General features: G+C 49.5%; 1 protein-coding gene and 1 long non-coding RNA gene across 2 annotated transcripts; one reads left to right on the forward strand and one right to left on the reverse strand.

Annotated features, from left to right (window-relative positions):
- The first annotated feature begins 5,890 nt into the window (after positions 1-5,890).
- LOC136106203 (endothelin receptor type B-like) lies at positions 5,891-20,432 on the forward strand. The gene is made up of 8 exons (XM_065846396.2): positions 5,891-6,202; positions 10,742-11,269; positions 14,422-14,534; positions 15,029-15,233; positions 15,896-16,045; positions 16,785-16,918; positions 17,552-17,660; positions 18,625-20,432. Exons 2-8 carry the CDS (start codon positions 10,820-10,822, stop codon positions 18,772-18,774), a joined length of 1,311 nt encoding a protein of 436 aa, XP_065702468.1. The 5' UTR covers positions 5,891-6,202; positions 10,742-10,819; the 3' UTR covers positions 18,775-20,432.
- Positions 16,363-25,045, reverse strand: LOC139828831 (uncharacterized). The gene is made up of 2 exons (XR_011740829.1): positions 24,076-25,045; positions 16,363-17,792 (listed from the first exon to the last, which is right to left on the reverse strand). It is a non-coding gene; the product is annotated as an uncharacterized lncRNA (long non-coding RNA).
- Positions 25,046-25,186: the final 141 nt, after the last annotated feature.

Genomic DNA, 25,186 nt, shown 5'->3' on the forward strand with positions numbered 1-25,186 from the left:
AGGGCAGGATCTGCAGGAGGACATGTGGATGTACCTGTGGCAGGGCAGGAGAGCAAAGGAGGTGGAGGAGGAGAGATGATGGAAAGGAGCTGGAACGGGCAACAAGATGGTCACTGGCAGATTCCCATTGCTTCCTCAAGGTGAGCTCAGGAGGCCAACTTGGATGTAGCTTCTTTCTCTAGAGATAAATTTCCCCACTCCCCACAAAGTCCTCTTCTCCATCCCTGCTCCTAGAGGCCCACCTTTACCACAGGGCATCGTGCCATCACCAGGGCACCACAAGGACCAGCAGGTCCCTCAAAGAGAGAGAGCCAAGGGGATACCCCAGGCAGCAAGGCAGAGCCTCACCACCCAGGGACTGTCTTACAGCACCTGAGCAAAGTGAGTGTAGCTGGGCTGGAGAAGGCAGCCAGGTCCAACCAAGAGTTGATATCATTAGGTAAGCTTGTGATGACAAAACACAGTTTGAGATCAAGCCACACACGGGTCAGGGTATGGCTCAACAGAGCCCATGGCTGAGCACAGGCATAGCTAGGACTGAGCTAGAGATTAGGGCTCCTACAGCTGGACTGAAATAGGGCTCCAGGGCCCATGGGTGGGGGTGGAGGTCTCAGGTGAAGCTGTTCAGGGTCAGTAAGACCAATTAGTGTCCTAATGGTCCTGACAAACAAGTCCACCTCAGGCCTGAATATATTTTAGGGTGAACAGCTGCATTCATTTTGCAGGCAGCTGAAGGGTGTGTTTGTCTCCATATGTTAGGTGGGTGTAAGAGGAACCTCTTAATGATATTTTCAGCTATTTCTCTGCTGTATGACCATACCTGTATGATCTGATCACTCCACATGATCACACACAAAAAAACAGAGCACAACTGACTCTTTGAGGGACAATTCCAAACTGATTTATCTGCAGGTTAAATCCAGTGATTCAGGCTCAAAGCAGAAGTCATTATTGTTCTTTACCAATGCTTTAAGGACTGCTGTTCCAGTGGCTTTGATTAGAACACCCTCAACATGTTCCCATAATTGGCAAAGCTATGAGGGATGGATGCCCTGGTCTGTGCCTCTCTACAAACTACAAAGATATGCTGATCACACCAGTAAGATGACTTCTTGCTGTGACACAATATCATGGGACTTGGCTTTACTTTGGTGTTGCAGCTTTAAACAGTTGAAAGTTAGCTCCCAGGCAAGGCCATGCAGTGGGATGACTGACTCCAAGATGAGCAGGACAGCTGCAGATCAAAAGCCAGGAACAAACTCCATTTTAGACCAGAGCTCTAGAGAACTACTTCCTGTGAGTATCTCAAACTGGGAATGCTAGACCTGAAGTTACTGGTCAAAGACAGTCCCAGAGTGCACAAACAGCCCAATACTTGGTTGCCATTCACTTTATCTTGGGCTCACTTCTATAATAGTAGCACTCTTTTGGTTAAACTCACAAGACCTTTGCTATGATCTAAGAAATTCATGCTCCTTAGGTTTTACCTATTAGGCCTTTTGTCTTGTGATATTCAAGTACCGTACGGACAGGAATAGGTCAGGTAGGAATAGAAAAGAGCAGGAGGCTGATGAGGTAGGTGGCCACTGGCTGATCCAAAGCCTGTGCTAAGAGGAACAAGGGATGTAAGAGGATGAACACTTGCCAAATCAAAGACATGAATCAGGTACTTGAGACATCTACACTCAGTGCAAAAATGTGATTGTTCCACACCTTAGCTTCTTGCATAGAAAATAAATTGTAGAAGCCTTTAAAGTTTAGCTGCAGAGGTAAGTTTTCAGAGCACATCCTTCCAGCAGCTCGCTAAGTTAAAAGCAAAAGGTATGTGCTCTTTCTCATGATACGATAAGGCTGTGGCATTTGTTTCGTTTCAACACAGATCTGTCTTTCTTCTCAACGAATACGATAAGCATTAGTAGGAACACTGATGGATGATGGTCTTTAGCAGGATCTCAGGCAGATGCTCTCCCAAGGACTTGAGAGTATGTCTGATTTCCAAATGAAATCTTAGCTCCAGGCTGCAAGTCAATTGACCAGGCTTAAAGGTAGCATGAAGACAAAGTATCAGTCTCCTTCACATCTAAAATATCAATGAGGAGTTGGTGTTTTCCTCAGTTTGCCATGCACAGCACTAGCCAATCTTGCCAAGCCACTTTCTGTGCTGCTTGCATGGGAATCAGTTAAGCGCAAGTGGCAGCAGAAGGACAAATAAATTACACTGGACATGTCATCATTAAAATGGAAGGGCACTCTGTGCAAAATGGATGCCATGAAGCTGTTCTTTGCCTGCACAGTACTGCATTGCTGTTGGATTGCACCATGGCTTAATTCAGATGCAGTTTCTTCATTCTGATAATTTAAGTGACCCTTAACATCAGCCTTGAAAGTGAATTGGGTTTCGAGGACACTAGCTGACTGTACAAGAAGATTGCTGTTTTCCTGGGGGTCTCTGAAGGGGGCTGGAGCCATCCTTTGTCTCCAGCAGAACAGAAAGGCCCATTCAGTCCCCCTGTCACATGCAGAAACATGACTGTCCCAGAATAGGGCTGCAGGATACCTCCCCAGTGGGGTCAAGAGGAGAGGTGCCATGTGTGCTCTGGGAAGGGAGCCACGGAAAAGCCACGGCCCTCCAAACAAGCCAAAGGGTTAAAGGAGGCATCGACGGATACGCCGCGACTTCTGCCTTTGGGGGAAGTGAGCTATTTGGGGTGTGTGGTTCCTGATCTGTGTGGGCAGTGTGAGTGTGCAGAGGGGCAGACTCAGTGGAAGATGGAGGTCACCTCCTGATGCCCTTCAAAGACACCACCCGGTCATGAACTTGTTTGCTCCCGCCCTGGTCCAGACCAAAGTCTCAGCCTCCATGTCACAGGCATCCACCAAGGTATAGAAATGCTTCGTTGCAGTCCAGAGTTAACTCCAGGACATGTGCTTGCAAGTTGGAGACATCTACAAGCATTACTGAGCAAAATGGAGGGAGTACCAGCTGACTGACCCTGAAGCAAGGCCAGACATTGGGTGTACCCATCCAGTCCAGACCACTACCCTATGTTTCCATCCTCAGAGGCTCATGTGGTCTGTCACTTGCTGAGATGTGACGGGCAATGAAGACTGAAGCTGGAGAAAAGAAAGAAAATGGCCAAGGCTAATCACTACGTGGGAACATCAGCAAAGAAAGTGAGAAACAGGATCCTCAAGCAGACTCCATAAGCAGCCTTCTACCCACCCCTCCCAACCCCCCTCCGAAAAAAAGCGTGACAATTACAAATACAACATTCAACTCAAAAAGAAAAAAATCAGATCCCTCAACACCTGCCTATCACATGTGTTGCTTCTGGCACCTGAGCTGGTTAGACCAAAGTGCTGTTGGGGACATGTCTGTCCACATGCTGTCACATCTCTCTCTACAGAGCAAGCGTGTGCCAGGACTTCAGAAGCCACGGAGAGACAGGAGGGTGACAGATCCCTAAGATGGAGTCTCCAATTTCGGATGCTTAGTAGGATGAAGAGAAAAGAGTCTGAATGGAGATTTTGTCCTCTGCTCCTCTCAGTGAAGAGTTGTCTCTTATAAATAAGGGTATGCAGTAAATAAAGACATGAGAGTTCCATGGATTATCCACAGCTCCGATTCATCAAATCTTTAAGGAATCATGGAAGTGGTTCATTGGAGAAACACATAATCTGCTTTCACACGAAGAAGAAAGAAACTTCCCAAACAAGCAATACAGACTATCTCCACCCTATTTACACATCCTGACCACTGAGAAAAGCTAGGCTGGCCAAATTCTCTTTGGCCCAATCTCAAGTTGAGAGGGAGCCTAATCCATTCTTGTGCCTGGATCCGCTCAGGAGAAAGGCTGTAACAGGGTATACATCAAACAGTATTTTATTGTGAGCTTCTGCAGTTTTCCCACAGGCAGCAGAGATTCTGCACAAGTTCACCCATGATCCCCATAAAAAGGGCTGAAAAAGGATAGTCACAAATTGGAATGCGCTGGAATCAATTATAAACCAAAGCAAATGTAGCTCCCCGTGTGCAGCTATGCAGCCAGCCCCAGTGTCCCCCAGCCTCAGGGCGATGGCAGCCACTCGTTTCCCTCTGAGTTTTGATGAATCTAAATTGTTTGGCAGTTTTGTATTTGTTGTTGTCATGTCACACATGCCTAAGTGGTCTGTAGCTGGTCACACAAAATAAGCATATAGCACAGAAGGCTGTCTCCAGAAGCAAATTGCAGCAGATTTGCTACAAAAATCCTTCTACAGGATAATCAAGGGCAGAGGAGTACCTTTACATGACTCTGTTGGTTTTTGAACTTACTAGGTTATTATAAAAAGTGACCCTTTTCTCTTTTTAATTACCACGTCCAGAGAGTGGACTGGATGTGCATGTGCTCCAAAGGCTAAAACTTTCAGGCAGAGGTAAGCAAAAAGAAGAACAGAGTAGAAAATAATAAACATTTCACCTGACATTTCCAATATCAGGCATATTTAATTGGCAGGTACATTTTGAAGATTGGTAATGAAAAGCACAGCAAGAAAAGCAATTAGACGAGATCATGGCTTGAAGAGAAAACAATATACAAATAATATGATACAAGTAGGAAAAGTTCAGAGATGGACAATGAGGGTGAGCAAGGCTGTGAGATGGCTGCCTACAAGAGATCTACATTATTCCCAGACAGGGGCAGGACTTGGCATTTCCCTCTGCTGAACTTCATGAGGTTCCTGTCAGCCCATTGCTACAGGCTGTTGAGAACCCTATGGATAGCAGCACAACCTCCTAAAGTATCTGAGAAACGTGATCTCGTTCCACTTGAGACGACTTCAGTCTGGGAAGGAGTCTGAACCTATTCTTTCTGTCCCTGTTTTGGGGCTAAAAGGGCACAGGGATTCCAGCATCAAAGTGAAGTTGCCTTGACTTAGTAGAGGTTGCACCATGACAACAGGTTTCTGAGCCATCAAGGACCCCAGAGCAAGGTGGTTTGGCATTATTCTAAATAAATAGCCTGCCACACACCAAATACATCTCCCATTCCTGAGAACAGTGAGGTTCACAGCATGGTGAGGAAAGAAACTCTCGTCTGTAAATGGATGAGCCAAGGAGGCTGGGAGCGGCTTTGTCCACAGGGAAAGAGGCTGTGCAACAGCATGAATTGTCTACAGGTTCATACAGTCTGGAGAAAGACAGGAGGAGTCTAGTGAAAGCATTGCTTGTGAACTTATGCTCAAAGGCAGGCGGAGAGCAGATGGGAGTCTTTGAGCCAGAACCACGTCCAGAGACCAGACTGGATGTGTGGCTGATGGAGGAGGCAGGTGTGACCCTAAGGCAGCTCAGCCATGGAGAGTTCTGCTCTGTGTCTTGAGCAACCAGATGCTGCTTTTCAGGCAGCTCAGAATGCTCAGAAACCACAGCAAAATAAAACCAGCGCTGGCATGTGAAAAGGCACCAGTGCAACTTCTGGTCTGAAACCTGTTCCCAGCCTGCTTCACATAGAGCAGGGCTCGGGGAGACTGCGTTAGAGGGAAAAGTGGGGCTTGTCCTTCCCCAGCACCTCAGTGAGGGCTTCTTAATGTCTGTCCTCTGGAAGGGAAACCGCAGGTCCCCTCTGCCTTGTACTCATCCTGCTCCTGAACATTGCCTCCGAAGCTCTGTGTGGAGCTGGCTTTGCATAGCCTGGGCAGAGAAGGCTTTGATGACTCTTTTCCCCAAATGTGGTTGGAGCTTCAGCCTCCTTCACCAGAGCACAGCCACGGGGCTCCTCCGAGCCCTTCACTACAACACGCTGAGCAGGCACGTAGCGCTAGGGTCAGCAGCTTCCCCCAGCTTCCTCCCTCCCCCTCCAGCTTTATTTGTTTATTATTTTCATCTCCTTCTCAGAGCTCTCCTGTGTTCCTCCTGCTTTGCTCTCCTCCTCCATCCCTGTCCCGCGCTTCGCCTATTGGTTGCAGGGGCTGCGCTCAGAGGGAGCCCTGTGATTTTCTATATAACCAACTGCTCCATTCACAGAGACCTCGGCAAGTCACGAGAGGGACGAAACATTCCCCTGAGCACGGGTCCAGACACAAAAGCAAACTCCAGGATCTACAACGCTGCAGTTCTCCCAGGGCCTGCAGGACATACCCAGCTGCCCAGGCAGTGGGAAGGAGCCGTGAGAGGGAAAGAAACTGATCCCAGGAGTATCCAAAGTTCACGGTCACGACGAAGGTAACTTAACTCCAATGAAAAGCTTTGCTGCTGTGCACTAATTTGCAAACAATATGATTTCTTGCTTCAGGGTGAGTTTTTGCACGTTTTTTCAGATCCCCCCCCACCAGCCCCCACTCTGGGGGAGGTATTGAAGGGACAATGGTGCCTGAGCAAGTTATAACGGATGGGCAGGGAGAGGGTGCATGAGAAGAAATCCGACACACCTCTGGGGGGAAGGTGCCTCTGCTTATGGACCAGAGTGGGTTCAGGTCAGGGAAGCAGCTGGGGATATGGTGTTATCATCTGCCTTTCTACCTCCTTTCCCCTACCCATGGCATTTTTGCTGCAAGAGATGTTTATCTGCAGAAAGGGTCTGTTTTGCATTTGGCGGAAGAATGCAAGCAGAGCTGCTCTTGGAGGCAGCCTGCTCTGCTACGGGCAGGACAGCAGGCAGCACGTGGTGGTGGGAGAGGTTGGCTTGAGATGAGGATACCAACTGGGTTGTGGTGGGCTCTCCTGGGCAAGAGGAGTCCCAAGCCCCCTGGCACCTTTCAATCGGGAGCAGGCTGTGCAGGGTTATGGCAATGCTTTTCTGTCTTGTCTCCTCTCTGGGAATCACTCTTCGATGTCCACATCATGACTCCAATGGTTTCAGCTGTGATTTGGACTCAGCATAACATAAGGGGCATTTGCACTTTCATGCATCCAAGCTATTTGCAAACAGAAGAGCCCCAGCAGGCAGGTGGGATGAGGATGGTCCCTTCAGGCATCGAGTCATTTACCCAGATAATCAGCAACATGATCGAAGCTCAAAGGATTTGCAGTCAAGCAATGCTGTCTTTGGCTTCACCCCTGCTGAGCACTGCATGAGCTTCTTGGCTCTCCCATGCCTCAGTTTCCCCCACAAGTGCAAAAGGGTTATGCTTTCAAGCACTCTGAGATGTGAGAGGCAGCATGGAGGGCAAGAAGTAAATAAGTTGTTCAACAAGAGAAAACAATGCTGCTCTTTTACTGAATTGCTGGATTTTTAGGCAAGATCAGGAGAAGTGAGGTTTTTTTCTTCAGTGCTTTGCAGCTGCTCTGTGGAGAAGATGGGCAGGATCTAGTGAGCCATGTCCTGTGATCCTTACTCACATGAGTTCTTCTGCCAAATACCCAGGGGCTGAACAGCCCGCACCAGGCTCTGTAGTCGTGGGTTGGAGAGAGCAGATAAGATCAGCCCCCTGCTGCAGAGGGCACAGCAAACAGCTTTCCAGGGGTGCTCTGGTACCATCTGTCTTTCTCCAAGCCCCCAGGCAGCCCTGCGGGGCAGACGCTTGTCTGTGCCACCCAAACTGCTCCCCGTGAGCCGCTCAGACCCTCAAACAGCATCTGAGAATTCTGAGCTGGGTCTGCCCTCCCCTCTGAGCTGCATTCTATGGGCATAATGGGAAGGTGAGGAGGGCACTGGTCAGGGCACCCACCCATGGGATAACTGCCCCTGGTGTAGCCTGGGGCAGGACAGAGAGACGAGGACCTTAGCAAGGGTGCAAGCTAGTGTTCCTGCACCAAGCCAGAGCAGAGATTTGCACTCAGGTGTCCAATGAGTCAGGTTTGTGCTCCTCCATATTATTTATCCATTCTCTCCCTTCCCATCTTCTCTCACTTCCCAACACAGCTGGGTGCCCAGCACCTGATCAGGAGTCACAGCTGAGAACGACATCAAAAAAGGTCAGAGCAAAGTCCACCGGGGTCATCTGTCTCCAGGAGAGCAGGCGGAGCAGATGCTCAAGTAAATATCAGGAAGAAGGTGGTGTTTGAGAAGTTTGTCTGGTCATAAGGTCCCAGATTTGGGAATCAGCTGATTAGGGATGTGCTGAGACAAGGGAGGATACGAGGACTTTTGTAGCCACCGAGGACCAAGATTGTTCCAGCAAACAGGTGGTAAGATTCCTCTCCACACACTGACTGGTGACAACTTTGTGAGACCTCAGCTCTGACCAATGCATCTCCAAAGGGTCTTTTGTGGAAGGAGGTTCCCCCTTGTCCAGGCTCCTTAATAACCAGCTGTTCTGCTGCATAGCTTAGTCCCTTCCCATAGCATTTTATACTGGTTATCCAAGGTGACAAGCTGGCATCAGCAGGTGGGACAGTACCGGGACGTAGCCCCCAGTGATGGACCCACGTGCCTCCCAGAGCAGGGCTTTTACAGGCCGGATATGGATTGTTTCCTAACTGTCATATGTATACTCTTCTCTAAATGCTCTTCAAGTCATTGAAAATTGCTCTTTTTTTTCTTTTTCTTTTTCTTTTTTTTTTTTTTATTTTTTTCAGCCAGAGGAAGGCAGATAACTTCATAATGCCTGTTCTGGCTCACACCAATGCAGCTTATCTGCAAGATAAATTTGCAAAGCTATTTGAGTCTGCACAGATAAAAGGCACAGAGAACACACAAGACTGCTGGGCACCAGGCGTGAATATTTTATCAGATAGAAGCATGATTATAGTGACCTGAAAAGCAATGGGATCTTTAACTTTCTTGTGATGAAACTGTATCCAAGGTGCCATTAAAAGGATTCAAACCAGAAATGAAACATCTTTAAAACATGGTTGTTTTAACAAAACTGTTAACTGTTTGTTAACTGTTGACTCTATATTTCATGAATTCTAAACTGTGACTGAAGGGATTTTGTTATTTTATTGCCTATATTTGAAAAGTAACTGGGAATAAATTTGAAGCTTCCTCCTAACATTGCTTGTTTACAGTTTAAAGTACTGAGAAAGGACATAAGAGGGTCAGGAAGGACTAAGCCTGATTTGGACTTTGTGTCAAGAGCAGTGGGGTGAAACTGAGAAAAGAGTAGGTCTGGCTAAGCTGGTTTGTTGAGAAAGAGTTCAACTTCATGCTCATTATGCTTGGAGTCTTCCAAACAAGCAGAAAGGCACAGGCGTTTCTACAAAGCCTGGTCTGAGCCTATGACACATGAGGAATGCACAGCTGTATCTGAAGAAGATGTGGCTGTCCCTGGTGGGACTCGTGGTTGGCTTGGCCATGCTTTCCCAGTGGGAACACCGTGCTCCCACCGTATATGCATTGCTGGTCCTGAGGTCCCCCTGGTCCTGGGCAGGGGGAACTGCGCTGCAGCCCAGGCGTGTTGTGGCTGAAGGGTCCTGGGGAGCAGATCCCCGGGGTGCAGCTGGTTTAGGCTCAGATCCCAACTCTGCCTGGTGGAGTCAGAGTGCAGAACGAAGTGCCACCCCAGGCAGACACCCCAATCCCTGCCTAACTGACTTCCCTGGGGCAGAGCAAGTCCCAGGGAAGCCCCAAAAGGCTCCTGTCTCTGGTCTAGGCACAGCAATCTTTCCTCCCTTCAAAGCTATAAAGTTTCATAGTTTGAGAAACATGTTCTTCTCTGAGAAACATGTTCTTCACCCACTCTAACCAGGAGACCCAAGATCTGTTAGTCAGTGGCACAGTCAGTGCTGGGACACAGACTGGCAGGGTGCTGACTTCTTCCACCCCTCTCTGGGCTCTCTTCCCACTGGTGGCCGTATCTGGATCATCCAGAAGCCCCTTGCACAGACTCACATCATGCCAGGACACTGCTTTCTCATGTGGTTGTAGAGCAACAGCATAGCTAGTCCTGCCTGAAAGCATTGCCTGAGATTTGCAAAGCAAAACTCACTCTGGTGATATTTATTAGTAGTTCTCCAGCCTTGGTGAGCTTGAGAGACCTTTTACCGTGCTCAGCAGTCAAAACTGCAAACAGTACAGGGAGATTTATATGCCTGAATATTGAGCTGAATGGGCACAGTGGATTTGGAAAGGAAGTGGTTCAATTAACGACAATAAGGATGGGGAAGGACGGGCTGTACCGCTTGCACATAAATTGGAATAAGATATCAGGTATCAATACGGCATTTCTGGAAAAACCCTTGTAGTATTTTCCCATCATAGTTCCCAGCAAGGCTGTCCCGAGTCTTTTCACTTTGCAGTGAAAGCTGGTGTACAGCAGCCCACAGGATCCGCTGCAGAGTGGGATGGTAGCGTTGCTCCAGTTTCCCCATGTCATGAACTGGGAAAAAAGGCCCACTTGTTCTGTGGACCCTGAGACAGGGTTTGCAGAATCGCCCAGGTGTGCAGGCATCAATAGGGCAGGTGCCCCAAAACTGCTGCTTGAAACGGCTGGCAACTAAAAGAGAAGTGTGGTGTGGGCATGAAAGAAAAGTCCAATTTGCCATGTGAGCAGCTATAGCAAGTTCAGAAGGTGCAATAGCTCATTCAACACACCTATTTGATGAAAAGCAAGTGCCCTCATTTGCTGAAATGCTGTGTAAAAGGCATAAGATACTGTTTGTTTTCCTTTTAGTTTGTTTTACTGAACAGGTTTGTTTAATTTTAGCAGCAAAGATTCCCACCCACAGTGGTCAGGTGTTTTGACCAAATGGGATCTAATCTGGCATTATTTCTGATTGTGATGACAGACTTTGTCCAGCCATTGATTTCATTTAGTCTTGTCTCATCCCTCCTTCCTCTGCTGACCAAGTTCTCTCCCTTGTCCCTTTCTCCACCTGCAGACCCAACCAAGACCCAACCAAGGACATCCCGTAAGCGTTGCAAGGACTTCTGCACCCAGCTTTGCCATTTGGTCCTCAATGGCGAGAATCCCGGCTCCCACCACTCTTGCCATTTTCCTGACTTGCCTCTTCTCCAGGGCCCACAGCCAGACCCCACAGGCCTTCCAGGAGAGCACCGTCCCCTTCGAGGTGCTTAGCCAGGAGCAGGCTTATAGTCTGGTCCAGCCAAGCCTGTTCCAGGATGCCAAGCTATCAAACATCTCAGAGAGCCTCCCCAGGAGTACCAGCTCTGAGCCACCCCTGCTGCCCGTGTGCCTGAAACCTGCAGATATCAGACACATCTTCAAGTACATCAATACCATTGTGTCCTGCACCATCTTCATAGTGGGAATCATCGGGAACTCCACGCTCCTAAGGATCATCTACAAGAACAAGTGCATGAGGAATGGGCCAAATGTCCTCATTGCTAGCTTGGCACTCGGAGACCTTCTCTACATCCTCATTGCTCTGCCCATCAACGTGTATAAGGTAGGTTCCATGAACAAGTGCCGCGGCAGCCTGCCTTGGTGCTCTGGGGAATATCTATCCTCTGCTCTCTATTGTAGGCTCCATTTTTGCAAGGGAGAGGGGGAAAGTGTTCTTGTTCTCCAAAGGAAGAGAAAAACATAAACAGACAAAACTCTGAGATCACATTACTGGGAAAGCAGAGGTGTTCTCAGCTACAGCTGTCTTGCGCACACACACACACACACACACAAGCACGCAGCCTCCCAGATCTTTTAAATCGCATTTAGAATCACAAGAAAGTAATCACTTGCAGTCTCCTGACATTACAATCCAGCTGAGCAAAAATCATTGCTCTTGTGCACTGGGGACACTTCTCCCAGCACAGTTCAGTCAATCAGCCTCAAGCAAATATCTTTTCTATTTTAGCTAAACGAGAAGACTCACCCAGGAACAAGGAAGATGACTGTATTATGAAACAGGGGCTTTTTTCAGAGACACTGACCCCTAAACTAGAAAGAAGACCCTAAACTAGAGAGAAGAGGCACAACAAATACTCAGGGGAACCTGAGCTCTGCATGGTGTGGAGGCAGAGAGGATGGGGCAGATGTGGGCAGTGGACCTGAGACCCCAGCTAAGAGCAGAAGATGTGTCAGATCTGTGAGATGTGTCTGGGCTATCACAGCTCTTTCCTGTCTATTGTTTGACACAGGTTTTGGTGGGCTGGAGCCAGAGGTTACTATGAAGGGTTGGAAAGGATGCCATGGGGTGAAGGACTTGAAACTTGGACAGATTTGTTCGTCAAAGGGAAGTTTTAGCCTGAAAAGGGGAAACTGAGTAGCAGAAGGGTCCTGAATGGAGCAGGCTGAGTGGCAGGGGAAGAGGGCAGAGAAATTTGCAGTGGGAAGAAGTTGGATATAATCTGACAGTGAGAACAACCAGATGTGACTTGCAGAGAATCTCAAATCACTGTGAGTAGACACCCTTCAAGTGAAAATGGATTGAAAACTATAAAGGTTTTTTAGCTCAAAACAAACAGGTTCTCCATGATGCCCACTGTAACAAGAATATGGAACCACGCAGAGCGTTTCACTCATGTGCAATAAAACAGAGTAGCTTGGGGCCAGTAGCACAGACCCAGGGGAAGGTTTCACCCCACGGGATGCAGCACATCTCCGTTTTCACCCCATGGGTACCCTTTGCTTTGAATAAGGCATGATCTGTTCTGCCCAAGCGGGGAGACACGCTCTGCGGAATGTGGCTGCAGCGCCAGCAGCTTTCCCAGGGATCACCTCTGCCTTGCATGCATTGCACAGGCAGAGGCTGTGGAGGCAGCCCAACAAACATGGTCACAGCTGAGCCCCCCAAAAACCTGAACAGCAAAGCCCCTCCAGTACTTGTCCCCTGTCAAAACAAAGGGAGGGAAGATATACATTTTAATTCTGCCTTTGCCACACTTGATGGGAAATGCACTATCTGGCCAGGGAAAGAATTTGGGTCGTGCAACGTACATTTAACAAGAACAGAGTAACAGCAAAATATATGACAGGCCTGCCTCCGTGGGACACAAATGCTCCTCACCTTTGGGAGATCTGGACTGCAAAGTCCATCCATCATGGTTACATCACCCACAATATCAGGGCAGTTGGGTTGGTTTTAGCATGCGTTCCCAAAGAAACAAGGCTTGTACAACGGGACTGTAAGAACATGGGTCTGACAGCCCATCCCTTCAGGAGCTGTTTGCCCCATTCTAACAAATTTCACAAGTCTCTGTTGTAGGAAGGTCCTACATATTAAAAAAACAAGGGGGAATGTGGGACCAGGTGGAGGCTGTAGGAATGACCCCACGGAGGAAATCTGGCAGATAAATGGGTCACAGCCTCTATAAGCAGCTCTGCATCTTGGCCAGCCAAGAGCTGGGGTTGCACTGAGCTTTGTGCAGAGTTCATGGCTTAGACCAAAGACCTCATCTACAGCACACCTCCTGTTCACGGAAGCTGCTGGCTTGGAGACACACGTGGTTGTCTCTTGGAGCTGCAACTAGCACAGCTTGCAGCCAACACAAAGAAGAGTCAAGACATTTTGTCCAGGCTAAGGACAGCACCTTGCATTGGTGTTGCCTGATTTGTAACAGGAAAACTGGGTCAAATCTCCAGGGCTGGGACTCCCTGCTCTGACCACATCTATACTGACATTTCCTAACTGATGTTCAGGATTTCCCTAGGCCACCTGAGCCACCCTTCTGTCTCTCTTGCTTCCAAACACCTCCTGGAGGAGAAACTGTTGCTTGTTTAAGAAGGCCAAACTGACTTTGAGCAACCTGGTTCTAAGAGTAGCCCAGTTCCTTCGTGCTGTGTCTTCCTCACGACATGGTGACAGATGAGATGGGTGGACAACCCGAGCTTGCAGACCAAAGGAAAGGGGAGGGTTGGCTGGTTGCCTTCACCTGAGACTCTGATTTCCAGGAAAGCTTCTGGATCGATTTGTCTTCTTGCTGAGACCAGACTCAAGAGCTTATACGGGGGAATGGTTCTGAGTAGGGGTAAGCTTAGGATGGGCTCCAGGTGTCACGGGGACATAAGGGTTGTGAACCCTGGCTCAGTCTCATTCTCATGAGTGAGTGACCTGGATTTTTGCTGCCTTCAGGATATTTTGTCCCCACTGCTACCCTCTGCTTGCCCCAGCTGAGCCTGGGATCACAGAGTATGTGTTCTATAAGGAATCTAAGTGTGGTAGAGGGTCAGAGTATGATAAGGGCGTAAGACTATTTTACACAGCTTTGAAAGCCACCTGAAAGAAGCTGTCCTTGCTAGATTTTGGCTCTTTCAGAGAATTAACCTATTTTCCCTCTGAAAGCAACCCAAAGCCCATTGTGGCATTTAGGATTCAGATTCATCCCAAAACACTCAGGGTATGGATTCAGAACCTGGTATCTGGATCATCCTTCCATCCGTGTGAGAACTCCTCTCACCATGAGCCCTTTGGGAAACAAGCGGTTCCCAGTACAACACAGAATACTGGAGAGTGCACACAGTGTAATCCCAGTGGAGGTAACCTCAGAGTGCTTTCAGCTGTTCTTTGTGGGCTTCTCACACCTTGTGGGTAACCACCTGCTATCACGGGAAGCCGGACACGCTTTGCCGAATCAGGCTGTTAACCCTGTGGTTCTTCCCCAGCTCTTGGCAAAGAACTGGCCCTTTGGTGTGCAGGTGTGCAAGCTGGTCCCCTTCATCCAGAAAGCCTCGGTGGGCATCACGGTCCTCAGCCTTTGTGCTCTCAGCATCGACAGGTAAGAAACAACTTCTACACCTGCACTGCCCGGCCTGACCCATATTTGACTATAGCATGTCCCTTCTTTGTAACCAAAAGGCAGACTGCAGGGTGGCTTTGTCCCAGGCCAGGTTCAGAGATGGGGACAGGGTGCTGTCATGTAGAGCTGAAATCCAAAAGGAACTGACTCTGGTGACAGAGTAAATCCTGTGGGAAAATGTTGAGGGGAGGATCATGATGTGCTGAAGCAACTGCTGAGGTGGTGGGGAATGGTGACACCTCCCCGACGGCAAGTAGACATTGGCCAAGGGTAGCCTACCATCACATCCATCCATTGAGACCCTTTCTCTTGTCTTTCCCATTCCACTGAAGGGGAAAGTTCAGAGGTGGAGGAGGAAGGTGTAAGGGAAAGGGCCTTTGGGGTCATTTCTGATCTGCACTTTCTCAGCCCCTTCCTGATGGTTTCTTTCCTCACTCCAATCTGCTCCTGTTGTATTCCCATGCGTTGGGCAGGTACCGAGCAGTAGCGTCCTGGAGTCGGATCCAGGGGATAGGAATCCCCATGTGGAAGGCAGTGGAGGTGGTGTTGATCTGGGCAGTGGCCATTGTGCTTGCAGTCCCCGAAGCTATCGCCTTTGACATGGTGGAGCTCAGCTACTGGGAGCAGCACCTGTGGGTGTGCATGCTGGCCTCCGAACAGAAATCCAGCTTCATGATGGTAGGTACTCTGTCCCACCGCAGCTGCAGTGCAAGGGAGCGGGGGACACAGGCAACCATTCTGCTTCTGTAGGTGGCTTCTCCTAATCATCGGGGTGAACACAGGGAGAGCAACATCAGACAAAGCACAGAATGCCCAGCATTGTAGTGACATGGGGCAGACTTGCTTTGAATATGGGGCCAGAAAACAGGCAGCTGGTCCTCAGGCAGTGTCTTGTCTTCACCATCCACAATGGAAGGTCATGACACATCTTGGGAAGTTTCAGAACCTGCCACACTGTCCCAGAAGGCCAAAGAGCATCTCTACAACCAGTCTGCATGGGTAACATTTATCACAGGGTCAGCTAAGGGTGAGCAAGGGAATGAAGACCCTTACAAAGCATCATAACTTATCCCACCATGTCTATCAAATAAGCTCCTTGCCACTGTCTCTTGCCCAAGAGTGCTAGATTGGGCTGGCAGCCAGATGTAAACCGGCCTTTAATTCTTAGGTTAAACATGTGTTCCAGCCTTGGGGTAAGATAATCCCGTGTGCCCTTAGCATGTTACACCTTCACACATCAGAAGAGTCTGATACAGATCAGCATCAGGGACCGGGTCAGTTCATGCCCCGGTTACCCCTTTCCTTCTCCAGCTTCCAGTTGCTTTTTCTTTCATATGCAGTTCTACCGTGATGTGAAGGACTGGTGGCTTTTCGGCTTCTATTTCTGCCTCCCTTTGGTATGCACTGGCATCTTCTACACCCTCATGTCATGCGAGATGTTGAGCAAGAGAAATGGCATGAGAATTGCTCTGAATGACCACATGAAACGGGTAAGAAATCCAGGAAGGCTTTTTTTCTCCCAAACAGGAGGGATGCTGTTAAAGGAGAGAACACATACGAGCTGACACAGGCTGACAGTGGTCAGTGGATATTGGCACGTGGATGTAGATTCATGGATTAAAGCAGGGAGATGGGCCTTCAGCTCTACAATCTCCAGTCTCAGGGACAACCCAAACCACCAGCCTTATGGCCATGGGCCAGCTCGATTTTCGATTTCTTGTGGTCACTTATCTCTGGCTGTGCTGTGCCAGCCCAGATCAAAACAAACTGGACCAAATACTGAATGCGCCACATCACAGAGAAGGGATGCAGGGAAAAGAATAGTTTATTGTCCCCCCACACACTCTGCAGAACAATCCCTTGAGGCAGACCAGCCAGTTGTCACAATAATACGGTGTGAAGGGTGGATGGATGAGGCTCCCATGTCCCAGGGAGTATCACCCCAGCAAAGTCACCAGGAGCACTGGTGGTAAGGGGTGTAAAGGCATCTGGTCCATGTTGTGCTGCCTGTACCCTACCACCTTCTACAGCCTGGATCTGAGAGTCCTCCGCATGATGCAGGATTTGACAGCTGCAGGTTTGGACTCAAAAGGGGTGCCCAGCCCACATCAGATTACAGAAATTACTTGAAGGGCTTTTGCTCATCATGGGGAGATGGTGCTTTGCTCCACCCGCTTTCCAACACTCAGCCAGACCATCCCTTCTCTCCTGCCCACCTTCTCCTTGCAGCGCCGGGAGGTGGCCAAGACCGTGTTCTGCCTTGTGGTGATCTTTGCGCTCTGCTGGCTGCCGCTCCACCTCAGCCGCATCCTCAAAAAGACCATCTATGACCAGACGGACCCCAACAGATGTGAACTGCTCAGGTAGGGGCAGCAACAGGAGGGCACAGTGCTGGGAGCCCCCGTGGGCACCAGCAGAGGTTCTGCTGGGCTCATCGCGGGCTGGTGGAGTTGCCTTCCAAACACCTTTCAATAGCTCCTTTCTAGGTGGCGTTGCTCTCCTGAGGGGCACAGAGAAAGGGTGCGGGGAACCGTAAGAAGAGAAGAAATTATATTTTGATATGTCTCTATAAAGCTATGGTTTAAAGAGGTCTGCTGGGCAGAGAAACCTTCCCTGCAGGGCTGAAGGGACTGCCGCACACCTGAGGGCTGTGCACACTTGGTGGCTGCCTGTCTTCGTCATCTTTCGCTGTCATGCCAAAATCCAGTTCAGGCCAGCCGCCGCTGCTGTGCTTGAGCTTGAGAACATCAGGGTCACAGAGGAAATCGGATCCCATCCTCTGGGTTTCCTCAGGAAATGCTCTTCTCAAGAAAAATATTGCACAATTTGCCCAACCACAGGAGGCGCTGCCTTGTGTTCACCTCTATGGTGTCAGTCACTGTCCCTCCATGGCAGCAGGTTCCCAGGCCAGGGAGCTGGCAGCATTTTGGAAACCTTCCCTCAGTTCTCCATGAGCTTCCAACACATCCACCCTCTTCTCTCCCCTCCCTCCTCAGTTTCCTCCTAGTGATGGATTACTTTGGGATCAACATGGCCTCTCTCAACTCCTGCATCAACCCTGTGGCTCTCTACTTCGTCAGTCGGAAATTCAAGAACTGCTTCCAGGTAGGCTGACCCCTCCAGAGCTCCTGGCAGTGGTGAACATTCCCAGACGCTGGTCCCAGGGGCACGAGCTCTCACAGACCAGGCACGGCACAGCCAGGGGCACCTCCATCACACCTCTGTGGACTTCTGTGCCTATGAGATGAGGAGAAAGGTGGACAGTGGTTTGGCAAACACATCCAGCAAGCAGCAGCAGAGAAGCAGAGATGGGTCTGGACCTTGCAGTTCCTGGCTGCCACACAAATGCCCCATCAGGGACATGCAGGGGCTGCCAGCAGCCCACAGCCTTCCCCTATTTGCTCATACACTGATAATATTTCTCCTTCCAAATTTTCCCCCTGCCAGGTGCTTCTCTTCCCAGCTTCAAGTACACTAGAGCTTGCTGCCCTGCTTTGAGGAGGCTTTTGCCCATGCAGGACCTAGGACAAGCCAAAAAAGTCCCTGTCATTCTGAATCAGAAACTTCCCCACAAACCAGGGACTGAGCCTGCTTAAAACTTCAAGCACAAGTTATTTGGAGATAACTTTCAGGAGTAGTAAAGCCTTGAGAAAGGAAGAGGATGGGATGGGATGGGATGGGATGGGATGGGATGGGATGGGATGGGATGGGATGGGATGGGATGGGATGGGATGGGATGGGATGGGATGGGATGGGATGGGAGTCACCTCCCAGCTGCTGTGGCAAAAAGTTGAGCCCAGCTAAGCATTACCCGTATTTTCTGTCCCTCAAGGACAAGGAAGCACAACTGCAAAAGGTACCAAAGATTTTGGTATCTTCATTCCCAATCCACACCATCAGAAAACCTGCTCCCAGTAGGTCTAGCAAGGCTCAGAAGTGCAGGCTGCAATTCTCAGCCTGTGGCATCGCGCAGGTTGACTTGCCAACATCAGGAATGGAAGGTTTCCTCCTCTATTACTCTGTAGCCCACACTTGTAAATCCTCTCTCCACCTTCTTGTCTCCTTGCAGTCCTGCCTGTGCTGCTGGTGCCAGCGGCCAGCTCTGAGCATCACACCGACAGATGAGAAGGGCTCTGTTGGGAAGTGGAAAGCCAACGGGCAGGAGTTCGGGCTGGACCAGAGCAGCTCCCGCTTGAGTAACAAGTACAGTTCCTCCTAAAGCGATGCCACCCGCGGGGTGAGAGGAGAAGGCACTGTGCCAAGACGGCAGGACCCCTCCATTTCTCTCGCCCGGCCGTTTCCTGGCTGGGCCTGAATCATTTTTGCCTTCGTGTCGTAACCCACCTGGAAGAAGCTGCAGCATCTCATGGACCCCTGGGACTAGCTCTGAATGCAGCCTCTGAACCACGTCGATCTGTCCTCTGGTCAGGGGGGGAAGGGGGTCCAGATCCTTATAGGACTTTTCATTTCCTTGTAGGAAAACCAAGTGACTTACAGCCATTTGTCTTGGGTGGAAGTGTAGGGTGGGGAGATTTATGTGAAAAGGGAAGGAAAGTTGAGATGTGGTCATTTTTAGATGGATATCAGATAAGGAGGAGAGGGAGAGGACCCTAAGCAACAATTTCCAGCTCAAAAAGCTAAAGAAAATCTTTGATAATGTCCCGTATCTTCTCCTTCCGTTGCTGGGACAGTTTGTCCCTGGGCAGAGAGCCAGGATAAGATCCAGGCACCATGTAGGTCTCATAGATCATAAATGTCCTGAAATCTCATTCTGTTCCTGGTAGTAAGAGACGGGCAGTAATTTGGCTTCATTGTGTGACCAACATGACCTGGGGAGCCCTAAAATCCCCTCGTCTCTTCACCTTTCCCTTGGAAACCCACCCCAGGCTCCCCATTTGGAGATGATGTTCATCCCTCCTGTGCATGGCACAAGAAAATGATTGTGTGTGACTGCGGCTTAGGGGACCTTGGCAGGAGGTAGTGGCAGCGTCCAGCCAAGCCATCGGCTCCAGCTTTGTCCCCGCAGGGACAGGTGAGCTCCTGGATAGCCAAGTGCCATTGCTGGCCCAAGAGGCTGCTCTTCCAGGGAAAATCTGCAAGGCCAGGCAAGGGAAGGCAGAGGTGGCTCAAACCCGGATAAGTCTGGGACCAAGGAACCAGCCCTCCTCTTTCCACTCCCCCCCATAATCTGGAAGCAGCTAATTCTCTCCCTGACACAAGGGAGAGGATCCAGATGTGCCCTTCCTGAAGAGCATCCAGCCTTGATCTGCAGTCTTTGGCAGCTGGGACGTCCTCAGCTGGCTCCTGGGAGGGGGAACACCTGCAAGGCCACGACTTTGAAGTGAAAAAAGGGTGTTCTGCATTTTGGTACCTATAGTTCATCTTCCTGCTGCCCACAAGGCTGAGCTCCAATGGGGCAGTGGGGCTGGACCCCAATGTGCCTTCACCACAGCACCACAACACCAAGGTTCATGCCATTTGTAAGGGGGACAGAGATGCTCATCCTCGTGGTCAAACTGAGGTGGAAAAAGCAATGGGAAAGGTCCGATCCCAGCTGAAAGAGCTGCTGGAGCCAACCGAAATATGGCAAAGAGCTTTCACAAATTTACTGTTTCAAATAATTAATCCCCAGATGCTTTTCCAGTATGTTTTGTACAAAATCGTGCTTGCGTCTCTTGGCAAAGCTTAAAGAAAACCTGTATGAGAAAGTTTTAGTTACTACTTTTTTAATGATTTTTCATTTTTTCTTCCTCTCTTTTACTTCTCCTTCTTCTTTCCCATTTTCATCTTCTCATAGAGGAAAAAAAAATAAAATAAAATAAAGAGGGGAAAAAGGAAGAAGAAAAAAGACCTGCAAATAAAGCAAAACATTTTCCAGGTGTTGGGGTTTTTCTTAGCTTGGCTTTCACAAGTGCAAATGTTTTACAAACAAATCACATCTCTGAAAGACAAAAGGGTTCCAACGCAAACAGAAAGACTGAGGAATATCCAGAACAGCACATTTTCTACGAGCTTACCTACCCGCTAGAGCAGATTTGTCTGTATCAACTTGGCAGTGCTGCTGCGCTCTGCCCTAGAGCTGGCTGCGTTTTGTTGGTGGACAAATCGACCCAACAGAGAAACCTGACAAAGGCCGAAATGTTCCAGCGCAGACATCTCCGCAGAAGGACATTTTTAAATGATTGTTCTTATAAAAGCAACCTGAACCCTACGTATTTCTATACTTGTCCACATTTACACGCAAACAGATTCTGTGACTCCAACACTTCATACCACTCCAAGGATGTGGCAGTACATCAAGCCTAATGCAATGTCCCACTCGAATTCTGCCCTACCCCAAATTGTGGCAAATTCAGTTCCAGATGGCCCAGCTGCTTGGTTGTCTTGAATGAAGCTTGTCTTCTTCTACCCACCAGCGCCTGCTCTTCCAGGTTGCAAGCAGCTGGTATGGAGGGATCTGCTTCAGGTTAACATCCCCACCACTGCATCTCTGTTGGTACTACCTAAAATCCATGTACTCATGGGGGTGCCACTAATTACAAACATCTCATCACTTCAAACTGCTTGTGGGGCCACACACCATGGAGGTGGCAGATCAGTTGTCAGGGCAAGAAGTCCCATAACAGGCAGTATTTTGGATGCTAACAGCTAACTGGGATGCTCTGACCCTGTGGCTACAGTTTCCCCACACACATCTGAAATGGCTGGTGGGAAATGGTTATGGGTTGAGCCACCATCTTTCTCCCTTGGGATCTGCACTGGGTTACACAGGCCTGGAGCGTAGCCCCGGCTTGTGGGGACCCCACTGTGGGAGTCACACAGATGAGAAACACCGTGTGAGCAGGGGACTTGCTTGCTGGGGATTCATTCAGTCAGTGCCCTTATAGCCTGGACAACCTGGTGAAGGTTCTTCACCCAGAGGTGCTGGACACTGAACAGGCTCCCAGGGAGGTGTCACGGCCCCAACCTGACAGTGTTCAAGAAGAGACTGGACAACGTCCTCAGACACATGGGGTGACCTGTGGGGTGTCCTGTGCAGGGACAGGACCTGGACTCCATGATCCTGTGGGTCCCAACTCAGGACATTCTATGTTTCTGTGAATTCTGTAAGACTGACAACTCCAGCAAGCAGAGGATGCTGTGGGTCAGGTCTGGAGATCTGTCAGGTGAAGCTGGTAAGTCTGGGTCACAGTAGGTAATTCAAGGCCAATAGACGTGCTGAGCAGGGCCAGCTCCGGCCCCAAATCAGCACCAGAGACAGGCTGATGAGTACACACACATGCAATGAACGTGGCTTCCTCTGTCCTGCCCGTCTCTGCCTCCTGGCACACACATTGCCCCTCTGCAAGCCCAGGTGCCAGTTTTCAGGTGGCTCGTTCCAACCTGACCCTGTCACATGGTTGTCCTTAATTAAAAAGAAATAATGACAAATGAACCGGAGGTGCCAGAAGACAGGATCCCTTGGGCAGAGAGGCGGGAGAAGCAGCTTTCTTTAAAAACAAGATCGTTCCAGACCCAGGAGAAGCGCAGACACCAGCTCATTGTACCAGGACATGGGGGAAGGAGATACCATTCTCCAGAGGACGGGGTTACCTTGAGGACACAGGTGCCGGCTAAAATGCACTCAGTACCTCAAAGAAGCACAAGAGAGCATCAAGCTCTGCATGTCCTCCTGGTTAAGAAGCCACAAGTGCCCAAAAGATGAAATAGCAAAGAAAAAAACAGAAGCTTAGGAGTTTACAGCTAGAGAGCTGTCCCTGGCTGTTGCCACCCTTCTTGCTGCAAAATAAAGTCAGTCCCAACTGGTACAAGTCAGTCTTATAATGTTAAAACAGGAGCAAAACATGCAGTCATTGAGTTTAGTGCCTACCAGCAGCCAGGCAAGGGTTGTTCTGCCTTTTCCTTGCACCACACGTGGGAACAAGTATATTTAAATGCACAGCGCCCATTCATCTCTGTGAAGACTGAAGCATCTTGACAATCAAAGTGACCTTTGGTAATGCCATAAGGAGCAGCATCTCAGGCTCCAAAGAGCCATAATCCTCTCCTAAGGACAGGCAGAACAGCCAGGACCTGCTAATATTCACAAGACAGATACCAATTACAGGCACACAGGGGAATCCCTTTACCTTACTTAACCTTCTGGGCCCTAAGTGGCTAACATCTCTTTATATGCTCCAAGAGCAGATTTAATCATATCTACATTAGCAGCTACACTTAGATCAACAATTTAGCCTTAAATGGTTCAAAACCAACCAGGCTCAGATCTGCACATTATTAATATTGCAACAAACAGACTGCCATGAATTCATCCCATTGCTATCACTTGCTGCACGTCTGTTTAACAGTGACTCCAGCCTCCTTTGGTATCGCTTCCCCCCCTGTGTTTTCCTCCCAGATGTCTCCTGTTAAAACCAATGTCATAAAATATGACCAAGCATGACAGTGGAGAGAGATGAGAGAGCTGAGATACCAGCTAGAAACTGCACCTTTTAAAATCTCTTACATTGCGTTGGCATCCAAAGAGCACTTTTCCAGCCCTAAAAGGTCTCCCTTAGGCTACAACCAAGACCAGGACCAGCTCTTATTGCCCATTCCTGGGGAAGAGCTGTATGGCTGTGGGCTCCCTCTTCCTTTGCTTCCTCAGGCAGAGCACATCCAGGAACAGACTAATCCTTGCAGCTCAGCTCAGGGAACATGGAGATGACCCACACTGAATCCTGGGCTCAGTTTTAGGCCCCAAATGCCAAGAAAGGCCTTGAGGTGCTGAAGTGAGTTGAGAGAAGGGAACGGAGCTGGTGAGGGGCTGGAGCACAAGTGTGATGGGAGCGGCTGAGGGACCTGGGGGGTTCAGCTGGAGAACAGGAGCTGAGGGGAGACCTTCTGATCTCTGAACTGCCTGAAAGGAGCTTGGAGCATCGAGAGTGTTGGTCTCTTCTCCCAAGTATCAAGTGATAGGACAAGAGGAAATGGCCTCAAGTTGCACCAGGGGAGGTTTAAGTTGGATCTTGGGAAAAATTTATTCCTGGAAAGGGCTGTGGGGCATTGGAACAGGCTGCCCAGGGCAGTGGTGGAGTCACCATCCCTGGAGGGGTTTAAAAGGTGTTTAGATGAGGTTTAGTGCTAGAGTTGGGTTGTGGTTGGACTTGATGATCCTGAGGGTGTCTTACAACCAAAATGATCCTACAATCCCTTGGGTGTCGAAGGCAGTGACCAGCAGGTCAATGACCAGCTGGGTTTCAAGACCTGATAAATATTTTCCATGACACCTGGGCTGACCCAGCTCCTGGCTTCTCCACCCCCTGACCAGGGAAACTGCTTCCGTCCTTTTTGATGTCTCCCTCTTGCTTAGGCTGGGGGTTTTTCCAAGCAGAAGGTCCCCAGGCCTATGCTTGCACCCATACCGGGAGGTGTGACAGACACCGGGCTCAGCCCCCGCTTCCCCACGTGCCCTGTGTGAAACTGCGCTTTAACCACTCCCGGGTTCCAGCACACAGCAACCAGCCCACACAGGACTCACCAAAAGCAAAGCCACAGAGCTGCCCACTACGGATGTGGGACCACGGGCACGATGGATCCATTGCGGCAAACTGAGAGGCAAAGAAGCCTGATGATGAAATGTAGGGTTCAGCTGCCTTCTTGGCCTAATCCCTGTGAACACAAACCCACCGCCAGCCTGCCAAAGAGACCAGATCTGTCAATTCGTATTTGAAAGGATGAATTTTATAGAGAAAACCTGACATTTTACATCCTCTCTCTTATTCTGCTGTATGTTAATAAAACATGTCAGTGTTTGAAATAAAAAGCCCTGGGTGTTTCTTATTAAGCAGCTGGGGGGCTGCAAAATCCGCTAAATACTTAATTGAGTGTCAGCAGGTTCCTTTGGTAGCCGCAGACCTCCACCGAAGAGACCAGCGGCGTCCCCCCTGCGCAGAGCAAACCAGAAAGGTTCACAATCTGCACGGAGCAGAAAAACTCCTGCAATTTCATGCCACATTACGCCCAACAAAAGGCTTTCGCTTGGCTTTCCGCCAGCGGATCCCAGCAAGGCCGAAGCTTCAGCGTTGGGGTCTGCACTTGCCTTTGTCTGCGTTCTTTAGAGGGTTAAAAAAGGCAAGCGTTTTTTTACTCATCTCGCCCCCAAATGAGCAGAGTATCATTTTATAATGATCTGTTTAAAAAGGAAGGTTGGCTGTATCTGTTGAAGTCAACTGCGCTGGTGCCAGCGGCACCAGGACTAAAGTCGGGAGAGGGTGCTGTCTCTCTAAGAGCCTGAAGTCACACAGCACTGAACCCCTTTGCTCCGTGTGGACTCTGGGGCAGAGTAATTCTGTGCACCAGATTACCTGCAAAATCTGTGATCTGAAAAACCCGGGCAGGAAACAGCAACAACACAGGGGAGGAAAAAGAGGGAAAAGGAAGGAAAAGGAAGGAAAAGGAAGGAAAAGGAAGGAAAAGGAAGGGAGGCAGGAAGGGAGGGAGGAAAGAAAAGGGGGAGGGAGGAAAGAAAAGGGGGAGGGAGGAAAGAAAAGGGGGAGGGAGGAAAGAAAAGGGGGAGGGAGGAAGGGGGGAAGGGAGAGAGGAAGGGAGAAAGGGAGGGAAGGAAGGAGGGAGGGAAGGAGGGAAGGAGG

This window comes from Patagioenas fasciata, chromosome 11 (genome assembly GCF_037038585.1).
Source record: "Patagioenas fasciata isolate bPatFas1 chromosome 11, bPatFas1.hap1, whole genome shotgun sequence".
Taxonomy (NCBI): Eukaryota; Metazoa; Chordata; class Aves; order Columbiformes; family Columbidae; genus Patagioenas; species Patagioenas fasciata.